The sequence below is a fragment of the Gorilla gorilla genome, chromosome 19 (assembly GCF_029281585.2).
Source record: "Gorilla gorilla gorilla isolate KB3781 chromosome 19, NHGRI_mGorGor1-v2.1_pri, whole genome shotgun sequence".
Taxonomy (NCBI): domain Eukaryota; kingdom Metazoa; phylum Chordata; class Mammalia; order Primates; family Hominidae; genus Gorilla; species Gorilla gorilla.
The window spans coordinates 92256365-92274588 of record NC_073243.2 but is presented as its reverse complement, the minus strand read 5'-3'; the positions used below and the strand labels follow the sequence as shown (position 1 = coordinate 92274588).

Here is an 18224-nt window from a genome sequence, read left to right as displayed (position 1 = left end):
AAAGTGATATTACTACCAAAATATACAATTATCTTCAAAATGCTAGTTTTGCTTGGATTTTCAGTGTGTGAGGCTTAGATTTTCTGAGATATGAGGTAGGGCAATGTGTATTTTTCAATTTTAGGCACCAAATTGTTTATAGTATGTCAATAAAATATATATAAATATATAAATTATAAATACATAAAATATATATAAATTATATTCTAACTCATTAGAATTTTTTTCCTTTTTAATTTCTTCAAGTAGTACTAGAATAATTTATTCTGGTTTTAAGACTACATAATTTTACACAGCTTAGGAATACAGATCTCACTGTGTAACAGCTTTGTATCTGGATATCCGCACCATAGTTTTGTATGCCACATGTGATCCTTTCACATAATTTCTTAGACTGCATCATAATATACTACTGATTATGGAAAATACACTTAAGGAAGGAAGACATGGTGGGAATAATAAAAGGGCATTTGTCTCACTGAGGCTTGTCCCTTTTAATATACTTTCTTTTCCTCCAGGACAACACTGATTCTAGTTGCTTTTTAAAAGACTTTGTGTCTTTACTACAGTAATTTTGTCATTTACTTGAATAAGTCATTCCCTATGATTACCCCAAGGCCCTATCTCACAAAAGCTGTAATAAATTTAATCATTACATTTGTTAGAACTATTTACTATTTTATAGTATTTACTTGAGAAAGTGAGATGCTTCTCAGGGAAAACTGACATGTGAGAGGTTAGAAACTATGATGTCTGACTTACAGAGTTTGCCTGTCTTTCCTGATAAAATTAACCAGACAGTTTTTATAATCTCCACTTTAAATGTTTATGCAAATACAGTTTATGCTGAGAATGCTAATTTCAAATTAAAACACACACACATACACACACACACACACACACACAAGTATTCTGAGATTTTCCTGCATTTAAGAGACTTATGCTGAATACTGATTATTAAGCATCGTGGTTGGCTCTACGTGCAATGTTTTTCAAAACATAAATAAAGTAAATTTAAGTACTACTGCCATTTGAATGCCATAAATAAAAAGGGCAATTTTCCTCTATCAGAATCTTTACTGTTCTAAGAAATATCTTTAAAATCGTTTAACCCAATACATTCTGTTTCTATGTGTCAACATGCACTATAGGAAAGCTGATTATTCTACAGAATGTTTTTTTTATAGTGGAACACTTTCTTTGTTTTCTCTCACTCTTAATCATAAATAACACATACATGCTTGAAGAAAGACTATTAGAAATTTTAATTGAAATTCAGTCCACTTTTTAAGCATTCTTTGAAGGTGTGCAAATTGATTTGTAATGCCTAACTATAAGAATCAAATTATTTCCATGAAATATATGCTTATTACCATAAACATACCTACCTAAACAAAATATTATGTAAAGGAAAATGAATTATTCTGTAACTTTATTACAGTACACAACCACATAGATTAAAAACAAACCGTAATACAATTGAAATGTCATGACTAGTACGTTTCTAAACAGAGAACTCCATATAATTTCAAAATATTCAATTCTAAAATCAGAAGAATGTAATACTATTATTTATTTATAGCTGTTACTTTGTCAGAAAGAATATGATCTACAGGTGTATGTGTCTTATTTAATATAATAAATATATAATAAATTAATTTTCAATTATCTTTATAAACTAAATATCATGATGTAAGATAAAAATATTGTGTTTCTATGAAGGCTAAATGAAAATAAAATAATAATATTACTCATTTAAAGTTAATTTAATAATTTCATCTTTATTTTAGAGTTCATCCTTTCAATTTAGCCACATAGAATACAAATTGATATAGAATACATCTAATTATCTTCCATAATCTTTCTATTTAAACTTAAGTGGAATGATCTTTCAAATCTGGATATGATGGAGGGGTATATCTAACTCTGTCATATAAAACAACTATAAAAGCTGCACAGTATACAGAAAATGACTGTTTTAAGGCATTGAAGAGCAATTAATGTAGGGAACTCAGGATGGAGTATGATTCTTGAGAGAAAGAAACCATAACAAAACAAATTTTATATGCACATATACTGAGGGCATTTAAAAATATGTAGTGCTGGGTGAAAGAGTCCAAGCAAAAATTGTGTAGCTTTTGGAGACAGGTTGGAGTTCAGAGCTGGCACAGGGGCTGAGAAATTGAGGACAAAAGCACAGAGAAGAAGAAACCTCAGGTAAGTGAGGAAAAAAAACAAATGCAATTTTTCTTGCGGTAATTGTAGACACATCCACTACTTTGACACTTGTAGAGGCTCTGAGAAACCAAGAGAAAGTGCATCTGGAAGGAAAAGGCGCTAGGCAGACATTTCAGCAGCCATGAGTTACTGGGGAGTCAGAAATTGGTAAATACTTGAGACCAGTGGAGAGTAAGTAAAGAAAGATCCGGATTCCAGGAGTAAGAGCCACTTCCCGGAAGTAAGGAGAGAAATAAAATAAGCTAGTGCTAACAGAATCCAACCGATTTAAGTAATCCACACTGTATATGTCTGCAAGAAATAACTCGCCCCTCTTTGAAAGACTGCACAATCATGAACCTCTGCAACTCCTTTACGTAATGTTCAATCAGTAATTCAAAGGCATGGTTAAAAATGAGCATTGGCTAAAACTAAGAAGGAAAAAATTTAAAAAATGACCCAGGCATGATTATGATATTAGAATTCTACAAAAAGTTTTGAAATAAGTATGGTTAATATGTTTGAATAAAGAAAAGGGTGGGGGACTTCAACAGATACCAATAATCTTTATCTACTAAACCGAATAAAAATTTTAGAACAAAAATGTCAATGCTGAAGTGTGTACTTAATAGATTTAATAGATGGGTTTAATTGCTGAACAAACAGCAGAAGAAAGGATTGGTGTACTAGAACATAGGTTAATATAAAATATCCAGGTTAAAGAAGACTGTAGAAGACTGTAGAATAATAATTATTATACAGCAAAGACAGTAATAGATGAATGTTATATAACTGAAAGACCTAGCCGACATACTTTGTAGAACTAATAGAAAAGAAGTGAGAAAATGAGGTCGAAGAAAATACTTGAAAAAATTCTGACCAAGAGTTTCTCAAAACTAACAAAAGATAGCTTAAAAAATCTTTACAACCATAAGTCAGATTTTTAAAAAGTAAATACCTAGGTGCATTGTAGGTGAAATTTTTGAAAACAAAATACAACAAAGAATATCTTAATAGAAGAAAGGTCCATTAAACTACAGTAAACTATTGTACAGTAAAGGAATTCTACAGTTGATTTTTCAATGAACAAAATGGTAAACAGCAAATTATATTAATAATTATTGAAATGGAGAAAATCCTTCAAACTAAAATTCTATTCTGATTGGAAATACCTTCTGCAAATAAAGGCAGAATTGAAAATTTATATAGAAAAGCTGAGAAAATTCATTGGCAGTTTTCTGTCACTAAAAATGGGAAAATAATATTTTAACAAATTTACAATTCCCTTTAGAAAACAATAATTCTAGAAGGAAACACAGAAATTCAAGGAGAAATAAATAGTACCAGGAAGGGTAAATTATTACTGACTTAAAAAATAATGATTTGCTATTTAACACAACAGAAATAATGACAATTTCATATAGGACTGAATATATAAGATGACAAAAATAGAAAAACCAACAACAAAGGGTTAATGACATTAAACAGTTTTAAAGTTGTTCTATTTTCAAGCAATGAAATTATAATTTAAGGTAGAGTGAAATTAATAATAATATCTACAGTATTTTTTAAATAGAAAAAAGTATAAAAATGTAAAATTTTAAAAAAGTGAATGGAGGACAAAATGAATGAAATTAAATTACTCAAAGAATATGAGAGAGGGGAAAAAAGGAGAAGAAAAGATTAGCCAAATAGCAAATGATATACCTAAATGAAACTACATCAGTAATTAAGATTCTTATAAGTGCAGTAAATCAACAAAAGCAAGAGAAATTATAATGTCATTTTGAACTAAACAACAACAAAAATATTAGCTAAGTGGTCACAAGAAACATTTATAAATTAAGAATAAAAAATTAAGAACAATAAAGTTTGAAAGTACAATTATAGAAAAGATTATACCACACAAACCATAACCAAAAAGAAATGAAGAAAAAAAAGAAACCTCTGGAATAGCTATAGGAGACAAATTAGACTTTAAGGTATGGAGTATTATTAGAACTATAGAGATATATTTCACAATAAAACAATTTTAATCAAGAGAAAGATATCAAAGCCTTCGATCTGTGTGCATCCAATAGCATGGTTTCAAACTGCATCTAAGAAAAATTAAACAGAGGAAAGAAAGAGAAATGGAAACATCTAGTATCATCTTGGAAGACTTTAACATCTCTCTCAATAACAGACGAGGAAAAATTCTATAAGGATATAGAAAATTGGAATGGTACAAGGAATAAACTTGAATGAAATTTACATATGTAGAATACTAAACATGCAGCTGCAGAATTTATCTTATTTCAAAGTGAGTAAGAACAGTTATCAAAATCAAATATATACTGGCATTTTAAAGAAATGCTCAAAATGTTTCAAAATATATGCCTACAACCATAATAAAATGACCCAGATATCATTTTCAAAAGACACTAGAAAGACCTCAATTCTTTGATAATTAAAAAAAATCCTGCATATTTTGATGGGTCAAGGGAGAAGCTTTGTTTTCTTTTTCTTTTAATTTGTTTCAAACAAAATTTTAATGATGAAAATATTATATAAATTCATATTTGTACCCATAACAATGAAAATAATAAAAACAACAGCTCCCCCCCCAAAAAAACATATCAATGCCAATATCTTCAGCAATATTTTCTTTCTCATTAACATTAGAAATTACCCAAACCAGTTAAACAATTGTGATGTTTACTAACTTTATGGGAAATACTGCCATCTATTGAATTTTTAGAGCTTGATCCTCCAATATTACATGGCACTAAACCAACTGCAGTCACAAGTAAGTTTACGTTCTCGGCAATTTGCTATCATTTAAGTTCTGGAGAAAGTTATGTTAGATTAAGCTAACATGATGATAGCAAATTTCCAAAAACTGAAGCTCACTTGTGGCTGCAGTTGGTGCAATGTAATATTGGAGCATCAAGCCCTAAAGGTTGATTCATTGTGATTATTTGGCATGTATTATGCTTCTTTCTTACAAGAGCAATCCTCAATACAACAATATAATTCCTTCCATTTAGGATATAGGTTTGTTTTTTAAACTTTCATGTAAGGTATTGAATTTTATATGCATATGGTTTGTGCAGAATAAATAAATGTCAGTGACTTTTTAATCTATCCAAGAATAAGTTATGCAACAACCATAACCCAGAATACAGTTTTTAAAAACTAGAATAGGAAATGGCAGAATAAAATAGATTACCTTTAATGAAAGAACTAACACTAGGGAATTTTATATCTTTAGATGGATGATTTTCTCTAGAAGGAGAAGTACACATCGTTTGTGTACTTTGAGTAGAATTTCAAGCCATAGATGGGCTGATTTGTTTTCTTTCACTATGAGTCCTTTTGTTTTGTTTTGTTTTGTTTGAGTGGCTCCTTTTCCAACACCATGTAGCCCAGAGGTAGGCATCAATTTGAATTAAATAGTAGCTACCCTTGTAGTTGGGCATGCATTATCCAGTCTCTATGCTCCTTTTTCACATTCCTGATACTGACAAGCAGCCTGTTTCCTCCAAGACATTTATCTGACTTGTATCCTAAGCTACTGAGTTTGTAACTCTCTAGAGTAGAGACATTGTAAAGCAAATTACTAGCTCTAATTTACTACCTCTCTAACACTTACTCAAAGCCTATTTACTTCAAGATAAAGGGATAACTAATTACCATGCAATATAACTAGCCTACTCACTTTCTCAAGCATGGTAGATTAAGCATGGAGGAAAAAACACTTTGAGAGAATATTTTTGCAAAATTTGTAGTTAGGGATGTTTATTCAAGTGTCAATTGTAAGAAGTATAACTGTCTCAGACAGGTGATGAGAGAAAGAAGTAGAAAGGGCAACTGTAAAAACCTCACATTAAGAGAAACAATTCAACTACTGGATCCATTTGATGACAGGATATGAACTTTATAGAATTTGAGCTGTGTATAGACTTGCGCATGTCATGGTATTTTGTGAATACAAGTCCTTATATCATTTCCTTTCTCCAAGCAGTTTACAATACTTCCCCACTAGGTACATAGCTATCTAATAAGCTGCAATTTATGGATAAATTAAAGCGCACTTTACTACAAGCTACTTTTGTCATGGTGACAGCAAACTGTTGCAAAAGCAGCATTGTTTTGTTCAAATGGAGTGCAAAATAAAGTATCTTTTAAGAAACCCCAAGTGTAAACTTCTGAATGTGTAGTGCCTCCTTTTCAAAACTCTAAGAACACCTTGAAATGCAGCAGGATTTACATCTGTCAGTCATTCTGCCAGAATGTTACTGACTGAAGAAACATAGAATTCATTAGACACAATGAGTTAACTCCGAGAGTATACACTTCTTCTGTTCTGTCAGGTAAAGTGATTATTTTCACTGTACACTGATGCTTCAACAATGACACTATTATTGATCAAAATAATAAAATTAGGAAATATCTCTTTATTACATATCTATATTCATCTATATGAATAATATTCCTTATATCCATCACAATTAAAATTTTCTGTACATCTGCAAAGTCAATCTTAATAAACCTGTAATTTTAACAATTATTTTAGGAAGAAATGGAGAAAAAGAGTGGGAGATGCTATATTTACTACAAACTAGCATTTACTGAATCCTATGATTTACAACCTGAGTTTTCTGTCTATTAAGGCTACAATATGAATGTACATCTTAAAAATAGTGGTGGTAGAATCTATTTGAAAACAAGATACGCAAGTTGGTATCCTAAATTATAATAAAGTGTATATTCTGTTGAGTCTGAATTATCGCTTATTATCTTTATCTTCAACTTCAATTGTACCAATCTATGAAATAATAACATTTACCTCATGCATATGCATATTGTTGAACTAAGTGATAACATTGAAACAAAAGTTCATCCTAATCTGTAAAATGTTTTAAATTTTAATTATATTTTATGGCTCAATAAAATATGGACTTACCTAAGATATATACTTTCTTCATAGAGCAAACACCACATGAATGCACCAGGTAACATTATCTTATCTCTGGCATCAACATTTTAAAATGATTTTTATTTAACTATGACTATGATTTGCATGTATTTAATAATAATCTTTTAATAATGATGGTTTGACAGAGTATTTAAATTCAACTAATTTACTCACTAAGAATCATTTATCAAATGCTGGGCCCTCACTGGGCTGAACACCTAAGTTCGCCAAACAATTCAGCGTCTTCCTAGAGGATCTCATAAGTGGAAGGGGATCTATGTACCTGCAGAAATTAGTATAACATGAACAAGCACGCAAAAGTGCTGTGGAAGAGGGAAAATTAGTATAATACGAACAAGCATGCAAAAGTGCTGTGCAAGAGGGAAAAAAGAGTGAGTAATTCTGCAACAGGAATTAATTGCAAAACTGTTCTAATTCTGCAACAGGAATTTCAGAGAAACTTGTAGCAGGGATTTTAACAAAGGGCCGTGAATAAGGAAAAATTTTAGTTGAAGTAAGGACGTACAAAGTGTTATTATATTTTAGGAGTAGGCAGTATTCCACAGCGTCTAGGCCTGAGGTGTACTGCAAATGCTATTAAGAGACAAGAGATAAAGCTGAGAAAGGCATTTCGCGCTGATTTGAGAAGAGCCTGTATGACGTACCAAAGGATCTAATTTATGACAGTTTTTAAACATCATTTGTAAGATGAACATAAGAGACAACTCCTCTATAGGATATTTGTGATTATTAGTGACTGTCGTATAAAATGTTATCTATAGTATCTTCCATTTTTAAAAACTCAAATATATTATAATTATATCCTTTACATTCAGAACACGTCATAAACACCATCTCCCTCCAAACCCACAGGATTCATATCTCTCCTCTCCCCCAGAATTGCCTACTGAATTATGCTTTCTGTTTTCAAGTCTAATATTTTACACTGAGACCTCATCTTATCATATTAACTTCAACTTGCTTTTGGATGATGCATGTGTGTGTGTGTGTGTGTGTGTGTGTGTGTGCTTACATGCATGCATTTGTATAGAGCATTTATTCACAACATGAAGAATTTTTATAAAAAATTCAGTCACAGAATGTATGGAATAATGTTGCATGAAAGGAATGTTCACATCAAAATACCTTTTCAACATCTCCATGAATACTTTAAGAATACACAGATACTTCGCCAAAGGCAAGATGCCATTTTTTAGTACCACCACATCATTTTTAATATTTAACTTGATGCCAAATGAAACTCCAACTCTGAACACGTTCCCAATTATTTCCTAGGTTCAAAAGACAATAGCTGGAGTGATTTCATGAGTCTTACATGAAGAAGGGTGATCATACAGTACAAAAACAGAATAATTCCACTTAAGAAAACAGTAACATAACAGTGTTCAAGTATTTCATTTTACTTTACATAAAAAGATAATGATAAATTCAAATCATGGAAAACAAATACGTACTTTGAGGAAAGCGTGGTGGGTTGTCATTGACATCGGTTAAGGTGATGTTGACTGTTGTAGATCCTGAAAGCCCTCCAACTTGCCCAGCCATGTCTTTGGCTTGAATGACCACAGAGTAATGTTCTCTGGCTTCTCTGTCCATGTTATGTAAGGCCGTTCTAATAACTCCTGTAATAGATATGTTTTAATAAACAGTATGAGCTATATAATAAGCAAGTATCAACAAACATACATATACATATTTTAAGAAATGTCTTTTAAAATAGCATATTTTGGGGATAAAGTCACACGTCTGAGAAAAACAATATCTTACCAATGCATGAATACTGTCTCTTTGAAAAATTTACTCATTATACCATGCCCCAAACATCCTATTAAGTAAATTAAGATGCCTATCTCTCTGCATTCCTTAAAGTAGATAGTCCCTCGGCCGGATGCGGTGGCTCACGCCTGTAATTCCAGCACTTTGGGAGGCCGAGGCCGGTGGATCACAAGGTCAGGAGTTTGAGACCAGCTTGACCAGTATGGTGAAACCCCGTCTCTACTAAAAATTAAAAAAAAAAAAAAATTGGCTGGGCGTGGTGGCGCATGCCTGTAATCCCAGCTACTCAGGAGGCTAGGCAGGAGAATCGCTTGAACCCGGAAGATGGAGGTTGCAGTGAGCGGAGATCACGCCACTGCACTCCAGCCTGGGCGACAGAGTGAGACTCCAACTCAAAAAAATAATAAATAAATAATAAGTACATGGTCCCTCAAGGGCAGTCCTGCCACCCTATTCCTAGTGCTAGTGTGCTGAACATTTTACAATTTGATCTCCTCAGAAGTGTCAACTAAGGTGGTCATATTGATTTAAGCAGAGGCTAATTTTCATCTTTATAGAACAATTTACATAGCTTCCTGGCAGAGTTATCAATGTTTAATGATGGAAAACATTTGAGGAGTTTGGACACTTAAACAGAGATTATAGGCAGGAGGCATATTAACATGTATCAAAGACTAAGAAACTCACTATTTTTGTTAGAAAACGACTTTAAGGAGAACTAGATCTAAGTATTTAGGCAAAATAAAGAAACTGGTAAGGTTTATTCTATAAATCATCTGTAAAAAATCACCTTTTTTATCTTAGTAGTGCAAAGAGGGACGTTTAACATTTTTGCATGATGAACCCTTGGATTGAATAAAGAAATGAAAAATATTAAATACCCATCTGTGATTATGCATACATAAACACCCACCTCTACATACATACATTAAATAGCTCTGTTAATAGAGTCTTACATTTTAAAGTTAAAAACGCATATTCTGGAGGATAAAGTTTACTCAGGGTATATTAACTATGCCATAACATAGAATATTGTCCTCATGTCCATGAGATAGATTATAAACATGTGTATAAATATATGTATATTTATGTGTATATATGTATTTATATGTCCATCTATATATGCATATAATTATAAAATATAAACATATTTGATCCTTCAAACATGTCATTTTTTCATAAATGTATTTTCATTAAAAATACTTGAAGCATGTCATCTTTAATAAATACACCAATGACTTTCAATCAAACTCGCACTTGATTAGTTACAGTACAATTCTTAAGAAGTTGTCAATTATAACTGTTACCTATAGGCTTTACCAAATACTTTTACAGACAATATCTTAATTTATGAGAAGTTATATATTTATGTTAAAAATAGCCTTTTAAAAGCAGAAAGGAGTATTCAATAACTTGTTTTGTCACATTTTGAATATAAAAAAGTAAATCACTATTTTCTTTTTTTTCTGAGTTGATTGGCTAAGTAATAATGACTTTGAGAGGACAGCCTCAGGTATCAGAAAAGAAGATCCCATAACTTTCACATATTGTAAACATATAATTGAGGGAATTCAGAAAAATTTTCCTGAAGCTAAATAGAAATGAAAATTATTCTTATCAAAATAAATTACAATAATATGATAATAAATGATTCATCCAACTCATGCATATGAAAAAGCCTCAAGTATCCTTATTAAAAAAACAATGTTTTATCATATGATAATTACATTAGTAGGAATTGAATTGATACAGAAATGAACAAGCAAAGAATTTATGAAAGAAATTTATATTTTCTACCACTTGAAAAAAGTAAAGCTGTCCTAGGAGAATTAATTATAAATGGGATTTGTTTTTGGTGGGGAGAAATATGAGATTATTATCAAAGATAAAGGTTTACAATACAATCATTAGTGAGTTTTACAAAATAGATATGTAAAGGTAAAACTAAGTATTATGAAGTGAATGACACATATCTACAACCACTTCCAGGATGAAATGGGAAGAAATTTGCCAGCCAAATTTGCTCATGGATAGAAAAGACCATATCCAAAACGGACACATACTTCTCTGAAAGGATTGTCTCAGGATTAATTTAAAATCACAACTCTTGGCTGGGCGCGGCGGCTCAGGCCTATAATCCCAGCACTTTGAGAGGCCTAGGCAGGCAGATCACGAGGCCAGAAGATTGAGACCATCCTGGCTAACAGGGTGAAACCCCGTCTCCACTAAAAATACAAAAAATTAGCTGGGCGTGGTGGCACGAGCCTGTAGTCCCAGCTACTCAGGAGGCTGAGGCAAGAGAATTGCTTGAACTTAGGAGGTGGAGGTTGCAGTGAGCCAAGATTGCGCCACTACACTCCAGCCTGGGTGACAGAGGGAGACTCCATCTCAAAAAAGAAAAAAAAAAATCATAACTCTCTCTTCAGGATGGCCCAGCTGCATGTGCTTAGCTATGACCCCTCCTGGAGACATATAGATAATCAGAAAGTGTTACAGTCAAATTGCCATAGCAACATGATTTCAGTAAAAGATGATCACTTTCTAACCTGGAACCCAGACGCATTTTCTGGGATCACTTAAAGTACAACTGATACACAGTAACTTCTTATTTCTCCTTTTAAATAGACTATATTTAGAGCAGTTTTAGGTCCTTTCACAGCAAAACTGAGCAGAAAGTACAAAGAATTCCCATATACCCTTTACTTCCTCCATGAGCACAGCCTCCCCACTAACAGTATTCCATACCAGAATGGTACATTTGATACTATTGATGAGCCTACATTGACACATCATTACTCTCCAAAGTCCAGATTTTACAACAGGGTTCACACTTGGTGTTGTATATGGTATGGGTTTTGACAACTATGGCAACATTAAACTACTTCATAGTATCAAAAAGAATAGTTTCACTGCTCTAAAAATTGTCTCTTCTCTACCATTTATCCCTCCCCTCCCTCAGCCCCTGGCAACCACTAATCTTTTTACTGTCTCCATAGTTTTGCCTATTTCAAATGTTATGCAACTGGAATCATACAGTTAGCCTTTCAGATTGATTTCTTTTACTTAGTCATATTCATTTAAGGTTTATTCATGTCTTTTCACAGTGTGGTAGCTCATTTCCTTTTAACTCTGACTAATATTCCATTATCTGCATGGACCACAATTTACTTATTTACTCACTTACTGAAGGGCATCTACTTGCTTCCAAGTTTCAGTGATTAGAAAGAAAACTGCATAAACATCTACATATGGGTTTTTGTATAAACACAAATTTTCAACTCATTTGGGTAAACACAAATAAGTGTGGTTTCTGAATTGTATAATAAATTTATCTGAAATTGTGAACAGTGTTGAAATAAGTTAGGGGAAAATGGCAAACATTTATATCTTACCAATATTGTGATAAAAAAATTTTAAATTAAATTCAAGAGTAATTCACAGCCTACGTTCCATTCTCACAATGCTTAGCATAATAGCTGTCTTTTTTTTAACAGAATAAAATATATATTATGAGTAAACACACGCCTACATCCTCACCACACAGATACATACATTGATTCCCCACCACCCAAATTTTATGCACGAAGCTACATTTGAACATAGTGAAAACATCAAGCAGAATGATCGTTTTAATAAAAAAATTGGTTAAATGTGAAGCTATACAGGCAAAATGATCATATGCAATGGTTTTCTCAGGAAATTTTCAGATTACCTTGTCCTAGATTAACTATTGCAATGCTCCTTTTCATTTTAAACAGTGTGGCAGTTTGGATGATCAATTATTTTGTCACTCTAATTTTTAGAATATTGCTATTGGTTTTCAAACTTGTGTTTACAATCATCCTGAAGTTTCCTCAGTGATCAAATTGCTCATATTCAGTCCCCAGAAATTTTGATTTAGTAATCTGAAGTGGGACTGGCTTACACACATCTCCAATAGACTATTGCATTAATCTCTTCAGGCTGCCAGAACAAAATACCATAGGCTGGGTGGTTTTAAAAACAGAGATTTATTTCTCACACTTCCAGAAGCTAGAAAGTCCAAGATCGAGGTACCAGATGATTTTATTCCTGGTGAGGTGTCTCTCCCTGGTTTGCAGATGGCCACTGTCTTACCATGACCTCACATGGGCTTTCTTCTTTGCAAGCACTGAGAGGAGGATGGGGAATCTCCTTTTTTAAATTTTTTTAAGCCACTATTTTCATCATGAAATGACCTAATCTAAGCCTAACTACATTCCAAAGGCCTCATCTCCAAATACCATCATATTTGGGGTTAGGAATTCAACTTATGAACTCTAGGGAGGTCGGACACAAATATTCAGTTTGATTTGTGTGCAAGTGGTTCAAGACCATATGCTGCTGAATAGGCAACAATTAAAAAGGCAAAGTCCTGCCATTATGTTTCCATGCATTTCTTCACATTTTATCTTCATCATGTCATGCCAACAAATGTATGTGTATAGGGATCAAATAGGCACATAATATACAAAATGATGTGCATTTTTCTCAATTGTAAAAGCTAAGCCAACGGATAGAGATAGAATAAATTATATAGACATAGTCCAAGTAAGAAAGTATGTTTTATTTGTTTGGTTGGCCATTTCTGTCATGTATCCATGTATCCAGTATTTGCAAAATAATTTACTCTTGTCTTTGATAAAATCTTACTAAGGGAACACTGTGTAGCCTTTTCATTTAGTACATTTTTAAAGCCAAAAATACAGAGCAGCAAAATTAATTTCCATAAATTACTGCATTGTGCATTTGTTTAAAAATAAAATGCTTCTCTTTTCAATACCTCCTAGGTAAATGGTTACGGCATATTCTAAATGTTTGTTGGAAAGGCTTCACTGGCAATGTTTACTTCAAAAATTTTAACTTGAATTGTTGCCTCTTATTCTCTTGTGATGCTGGGTTGAAGCAACAAGATGTGATTACCTGTGTATCATTTTGTTTTGTTTCTTATTACTTCCCTGGTAAACAATTGTAGGTGCCCGATTGCCTGCAAATTACCTCTGACTACTGTTTTCCAATCACCTTGATATGTAGGGGCTTGTAATTGGGAATTACTCTCTGCTGTACACAAGTTCATAACATTGAAAATGCATCTGTGATTATAAACATTACTTGTTGAGCTTGAGTCACTAGCCTACCATATGTTTATGCCTCCTGACTAATAATATTCATATAGCAGTAGATCCTCCAAAATGTTTTCTTGCATTTTTACCCACTAAAAAGAATCCAAGATGAAAATGTTGTACACATTTTGTTTATTAGATAATACCACAGAAGACTGCAAAATAAAAATGCCTAACGGGCTAGAACAAATAAACAAGCCTGCACATTTAAATTCTTACAAAAACCTCCAAGGTAGACACACATATTTATGAGAGAAAGTGGTAAGGTTCCTTCTATGTCTAAACTACACATGTGTACTTCTGCTTATTTTTCTTTCTTTTTTTTTTTGAGACAGAGCCTCACTCTGTCACCCAGACTGGAGTGCAGAGGTGCGATATCTGCTCACTGCAACCTCTGCCTCTCGGATTCAAGTGATTCCCCTGCGTTCGCTTCCCGAGTAGCTGGGACTACAGGCATGCACCATCATGCCCAGCTATTTTTTGTATTTTTAGTAGAATTGGGGTTTCACCATGTTGGGCAGGCTGGTCTTGAACACCTGGCCTCAAATGATCCACCCACTTTGGCCTCCCAAAGTGCTGGGATTACAGGCATGAGCCACCGTGCCTGGCCTACTTTTGGTTCTTTTTCTTAATTTGTTCAGTTTTTCATTTATTCATTTAACATCTATTATTTTACAGAAAATGGGTAGGACTCCCAGTGTTTCTCTAATGGGACATGTGGACCACTTAATAACTAAATCATGTAAAGTGCTCATTATCATGCAAATCTACTCACATCTTCGACCTACTGAATTAGAATCCAGGGCAGTGGGTCCCAGGCGTAAGTTTTGTGACAAGTTGCCCCAGAGATTCTTGTGAATGTACAAATTTGAAATATCTATCTATTTAACCACATATGGTACCCGGCCTTAAGGTTCTCATATTTCACTGGAGGATCTGCTTATTCAAATTAATATGAGTACTAAGAGATTTAGATATATGTAAAAGTTTCATTAACCATTTTCTAAATGAAGGCACTAAACATCTTGGCAGCAATAAGTCTTCTTTTCAACTGCCTGATTATGGTGATTTAGGTACCTATAAAATTCTTTATGTTATCTACACAATTTATATTTAAGTATTTTAATATTTAGTATATTATATGCTATATATATTACACATTCTGAATTTTCCCAAATGATTTTATGAAGATAATGCATCTTCCATAAATTCTTGTCTGCATAGAAAACAAAAATAATCAGACATTTAACGGATGCATATCCATCAGCAGCATAATCCAGAAATCTGTTTTCTTCATTCATCATTGGCAATTCAAAGTGTGCTGAATGTGTTTCTACTCTGTATAAAATGTAGGATATAAACACATATAAGATACAACTTACGAAGTTGAAATGCTATGATTAGAATGTTCAATGATATGGAAACAGATATGCAAATCTGTAAAGTAATACAGAAAACATTTTAATAAACACAAAACACAGACTTCAGAGGCCATAGTGATCACAATGGAAGCATATGAATGAAGAGTACCTGTGGGGGAAGGCCACGTTTGTAGGCTGTGAATTGCATGGAGAAAGCAGGGTATTCATGGAAAGGGCACTTGACATGAACCAAGGCTTGGGGTCTGCAATATGCATGGCAATATTGGACAGTGCACAAATTTAGCTTCAGTGGAAAGTGTTAGTGAGACAATGGCAGAGATTAGGTACTCAGTGATTAAAATACACCTTACATTTAAAGGTTAATTTTAATATTTACAAACATTCAATATTTTGTTTCTCAAGTGGCTGAAAGTTTAAATAATTCTACCACTGCTCTTGTGGAAAGTCAAGATTGACCAAACTTCCCTATTTGTCAGTCATTGTTACGGCTGCGGTTTAGCCAGGGTATGGTTGTCTCTATCTCTACTGGTAAATTTAGCACATTTGTGACTCCAAGCTTCCAGTGGGTGATGGATTAAAACCTCAGATTTTATTTTACTTATGAAGAAAAATATATATGAAATGATACGAGACACTGGCATCTTAAAATTTCTCCTAAAACACAAGCTACTTAGCTGCAAGCTATGACTCATGGAATTAGCAATCATAAATTCATAGAGGTAGACATTTTTATGCTTTAGTAGGAAGATTCAATACTTCTCTACATGTTTTTTCTCTTCCTACCATGAAAATTGATGGTGAAGTATTTTATTTCTGCTGAGGAGAAAAGGAAGGATAATTCACGTTTTCTGTAGAGAATGTGAATTAAGAATTCCTTAAGGGAATTCCTTTAGGGTATATACCTCGTGTATTTATTTCCACACACTCTATTAGAATGTGAAAAGAAAAGCTCGAAATGTCAATAACTCCTCTCAGATCACAAGATTACCAATCTGGAAAATTTGAAATCATACCCGGGATTTCCTGACACTAAAATCTTAATGCCACAGTGGCATTAGCTCAAGGAATTTAGCCCTTGTAACTTGCAGAGTTTATAGGACAGAGTTGGTGTATTTTGAGAGGGAGAGATAGAGAGAAAAGAGAAATAAAGAGGAGGAGAATAAGGAGGAAATGAAGAAGGAGAGTGAAAGAGAGAGGCGGGACATGATCAAAAAAGTGGTCACTATCTAAGAATTTGAAAATATACATCAGGCAGATGTAGTTATTTTAATACATCACTAAAGATGTTTCAAACTTAGAATGCTTTTTTTTATTTTTGCTTGCATTTTATTTCTGTTATTAGTGTTCAATGTGATCTGTGTTTTCAAAAGCTCTGTCTTTCTTGCTGATATATTTAATAATCATACTGATAAAATCATAGGGCTGCCCAGGGATTCTGCAAAGGGCTACTCTTCTCCAGATTGCCAAACCTTCAGCACAACTACTCCATTCAGCAAAATGGAATTTACTAACAAATTTAGATAATTTACTAAGAGCATAACAGATGCTCCCTGACTTATGATGGGGTTGCATCGTAATAAACCCATTACAGAGCTGAAAAATGGTAAGATGAACTCTCATGGGTAAGAGACCATCTAAATATGGCAAAAAAAAGAAAATTAAACTGTAGACTTTCACAATAGGTTTACCTGTGAGTAAATATCATTAGATAGCCCAGGAAAATATCACTTTTCTGCTTAAAGAGGTGTAATTTACCACTCCTGTTGATATGAAACTCATTGCACATAGTCAGCAGCTGTGTGGGTTTAGCCTAAACAAAAACCCAGGTTTTTTTTTTTTGGATGTAGAAATTGATGTTTCTGGATCATAAGGCAGTTCTGTTTCTTAATATTGTGTTGAATTCCTATGCCGTTTCATTCCCACCAACAGTAGGGCTCTCCAACTTCATCAACACCTGTCTTGTTTTTTGATGATAGCCATCCTAGCTAGTATGAGGTGATATCTCCTTGTGGTTTGGATTTATATTCTTCTGATGACTAGTGTTGTTGATTATCTTTTTATATACCTGTTGTCCACATCCAATAGAATTATAATCGGGATCTCATAGAGATACCTGCACTCCTATGTTCACTGCTGCATGAACCTTGAAGACATTATGTAATGTAAAATAAGCCAGTAACAGAACAAATACTGCATGATCTTACTTATATGAGGAATCTGAAAATGTCAAACTCACAGTGTCAAGAATAGAATAAATGGTGGTTTTCCAGGGGCTGAGTGAGAGGGAAATGAGTTGTTGCTGTTTAATGTGTATAAAGATTTAGATGTGCAAGATGAATAAGTTCTAAAGGCTGTACAACATTGTGCCTACAGTTGATGATACTGTATTGGACACTTAAAAAATTGTTTAAAAGGTAGTTCTCATTAAGTGCCATTACCACAATTAAAAAACAAAATAAAATAAAACAGTAAATAATGCAGCCAGTAACTATATATTGAATGGGACATTATTTTTTGTGCTCTTAGTCACATCCTTCCGCTTTCCAGAGTTGATGGAGCATATAGAATTCTGTTGGCATGTGTGCATTCATGAAATCATTTACACATTTGTCTTAATAATTGTTGTTTCTGGATGAAAAAATAAGAAAGAAACAGCTATGGGATCCTGCTTCAAATATTTCTCTACTGTTGGCCAACAGACCCTCAAATAGACTTTGAAAGGATGTC

At 33.2% G+C, this 18224-nt stretch overlaps 1 protein-coding gene across 6 annotated transcripts in view; it reads right to left on the bottom strand.

The window, feature by feature from the left end:
- CDH18 (cadherin 18) overlaps positions 1-18224 on the bottom strand; it is a 1104389-nt gene that overhangs the window by 131019 nt on the left and 955146 nt on the right. For all 6 annotated transcript variants that reach the window (XM_055367740.2, XM_055367737.2, XM_019013683.4 and 3 more), the window contains one exon: positions 8653-8820. In XM_055367740.2, the coding sequence (XP_055223715.1) occupies positions 8653-8820 (168 nt within the window). The remainder of the gene's footprint in view (positions 1-8652; positions 8821-18224) is intronic.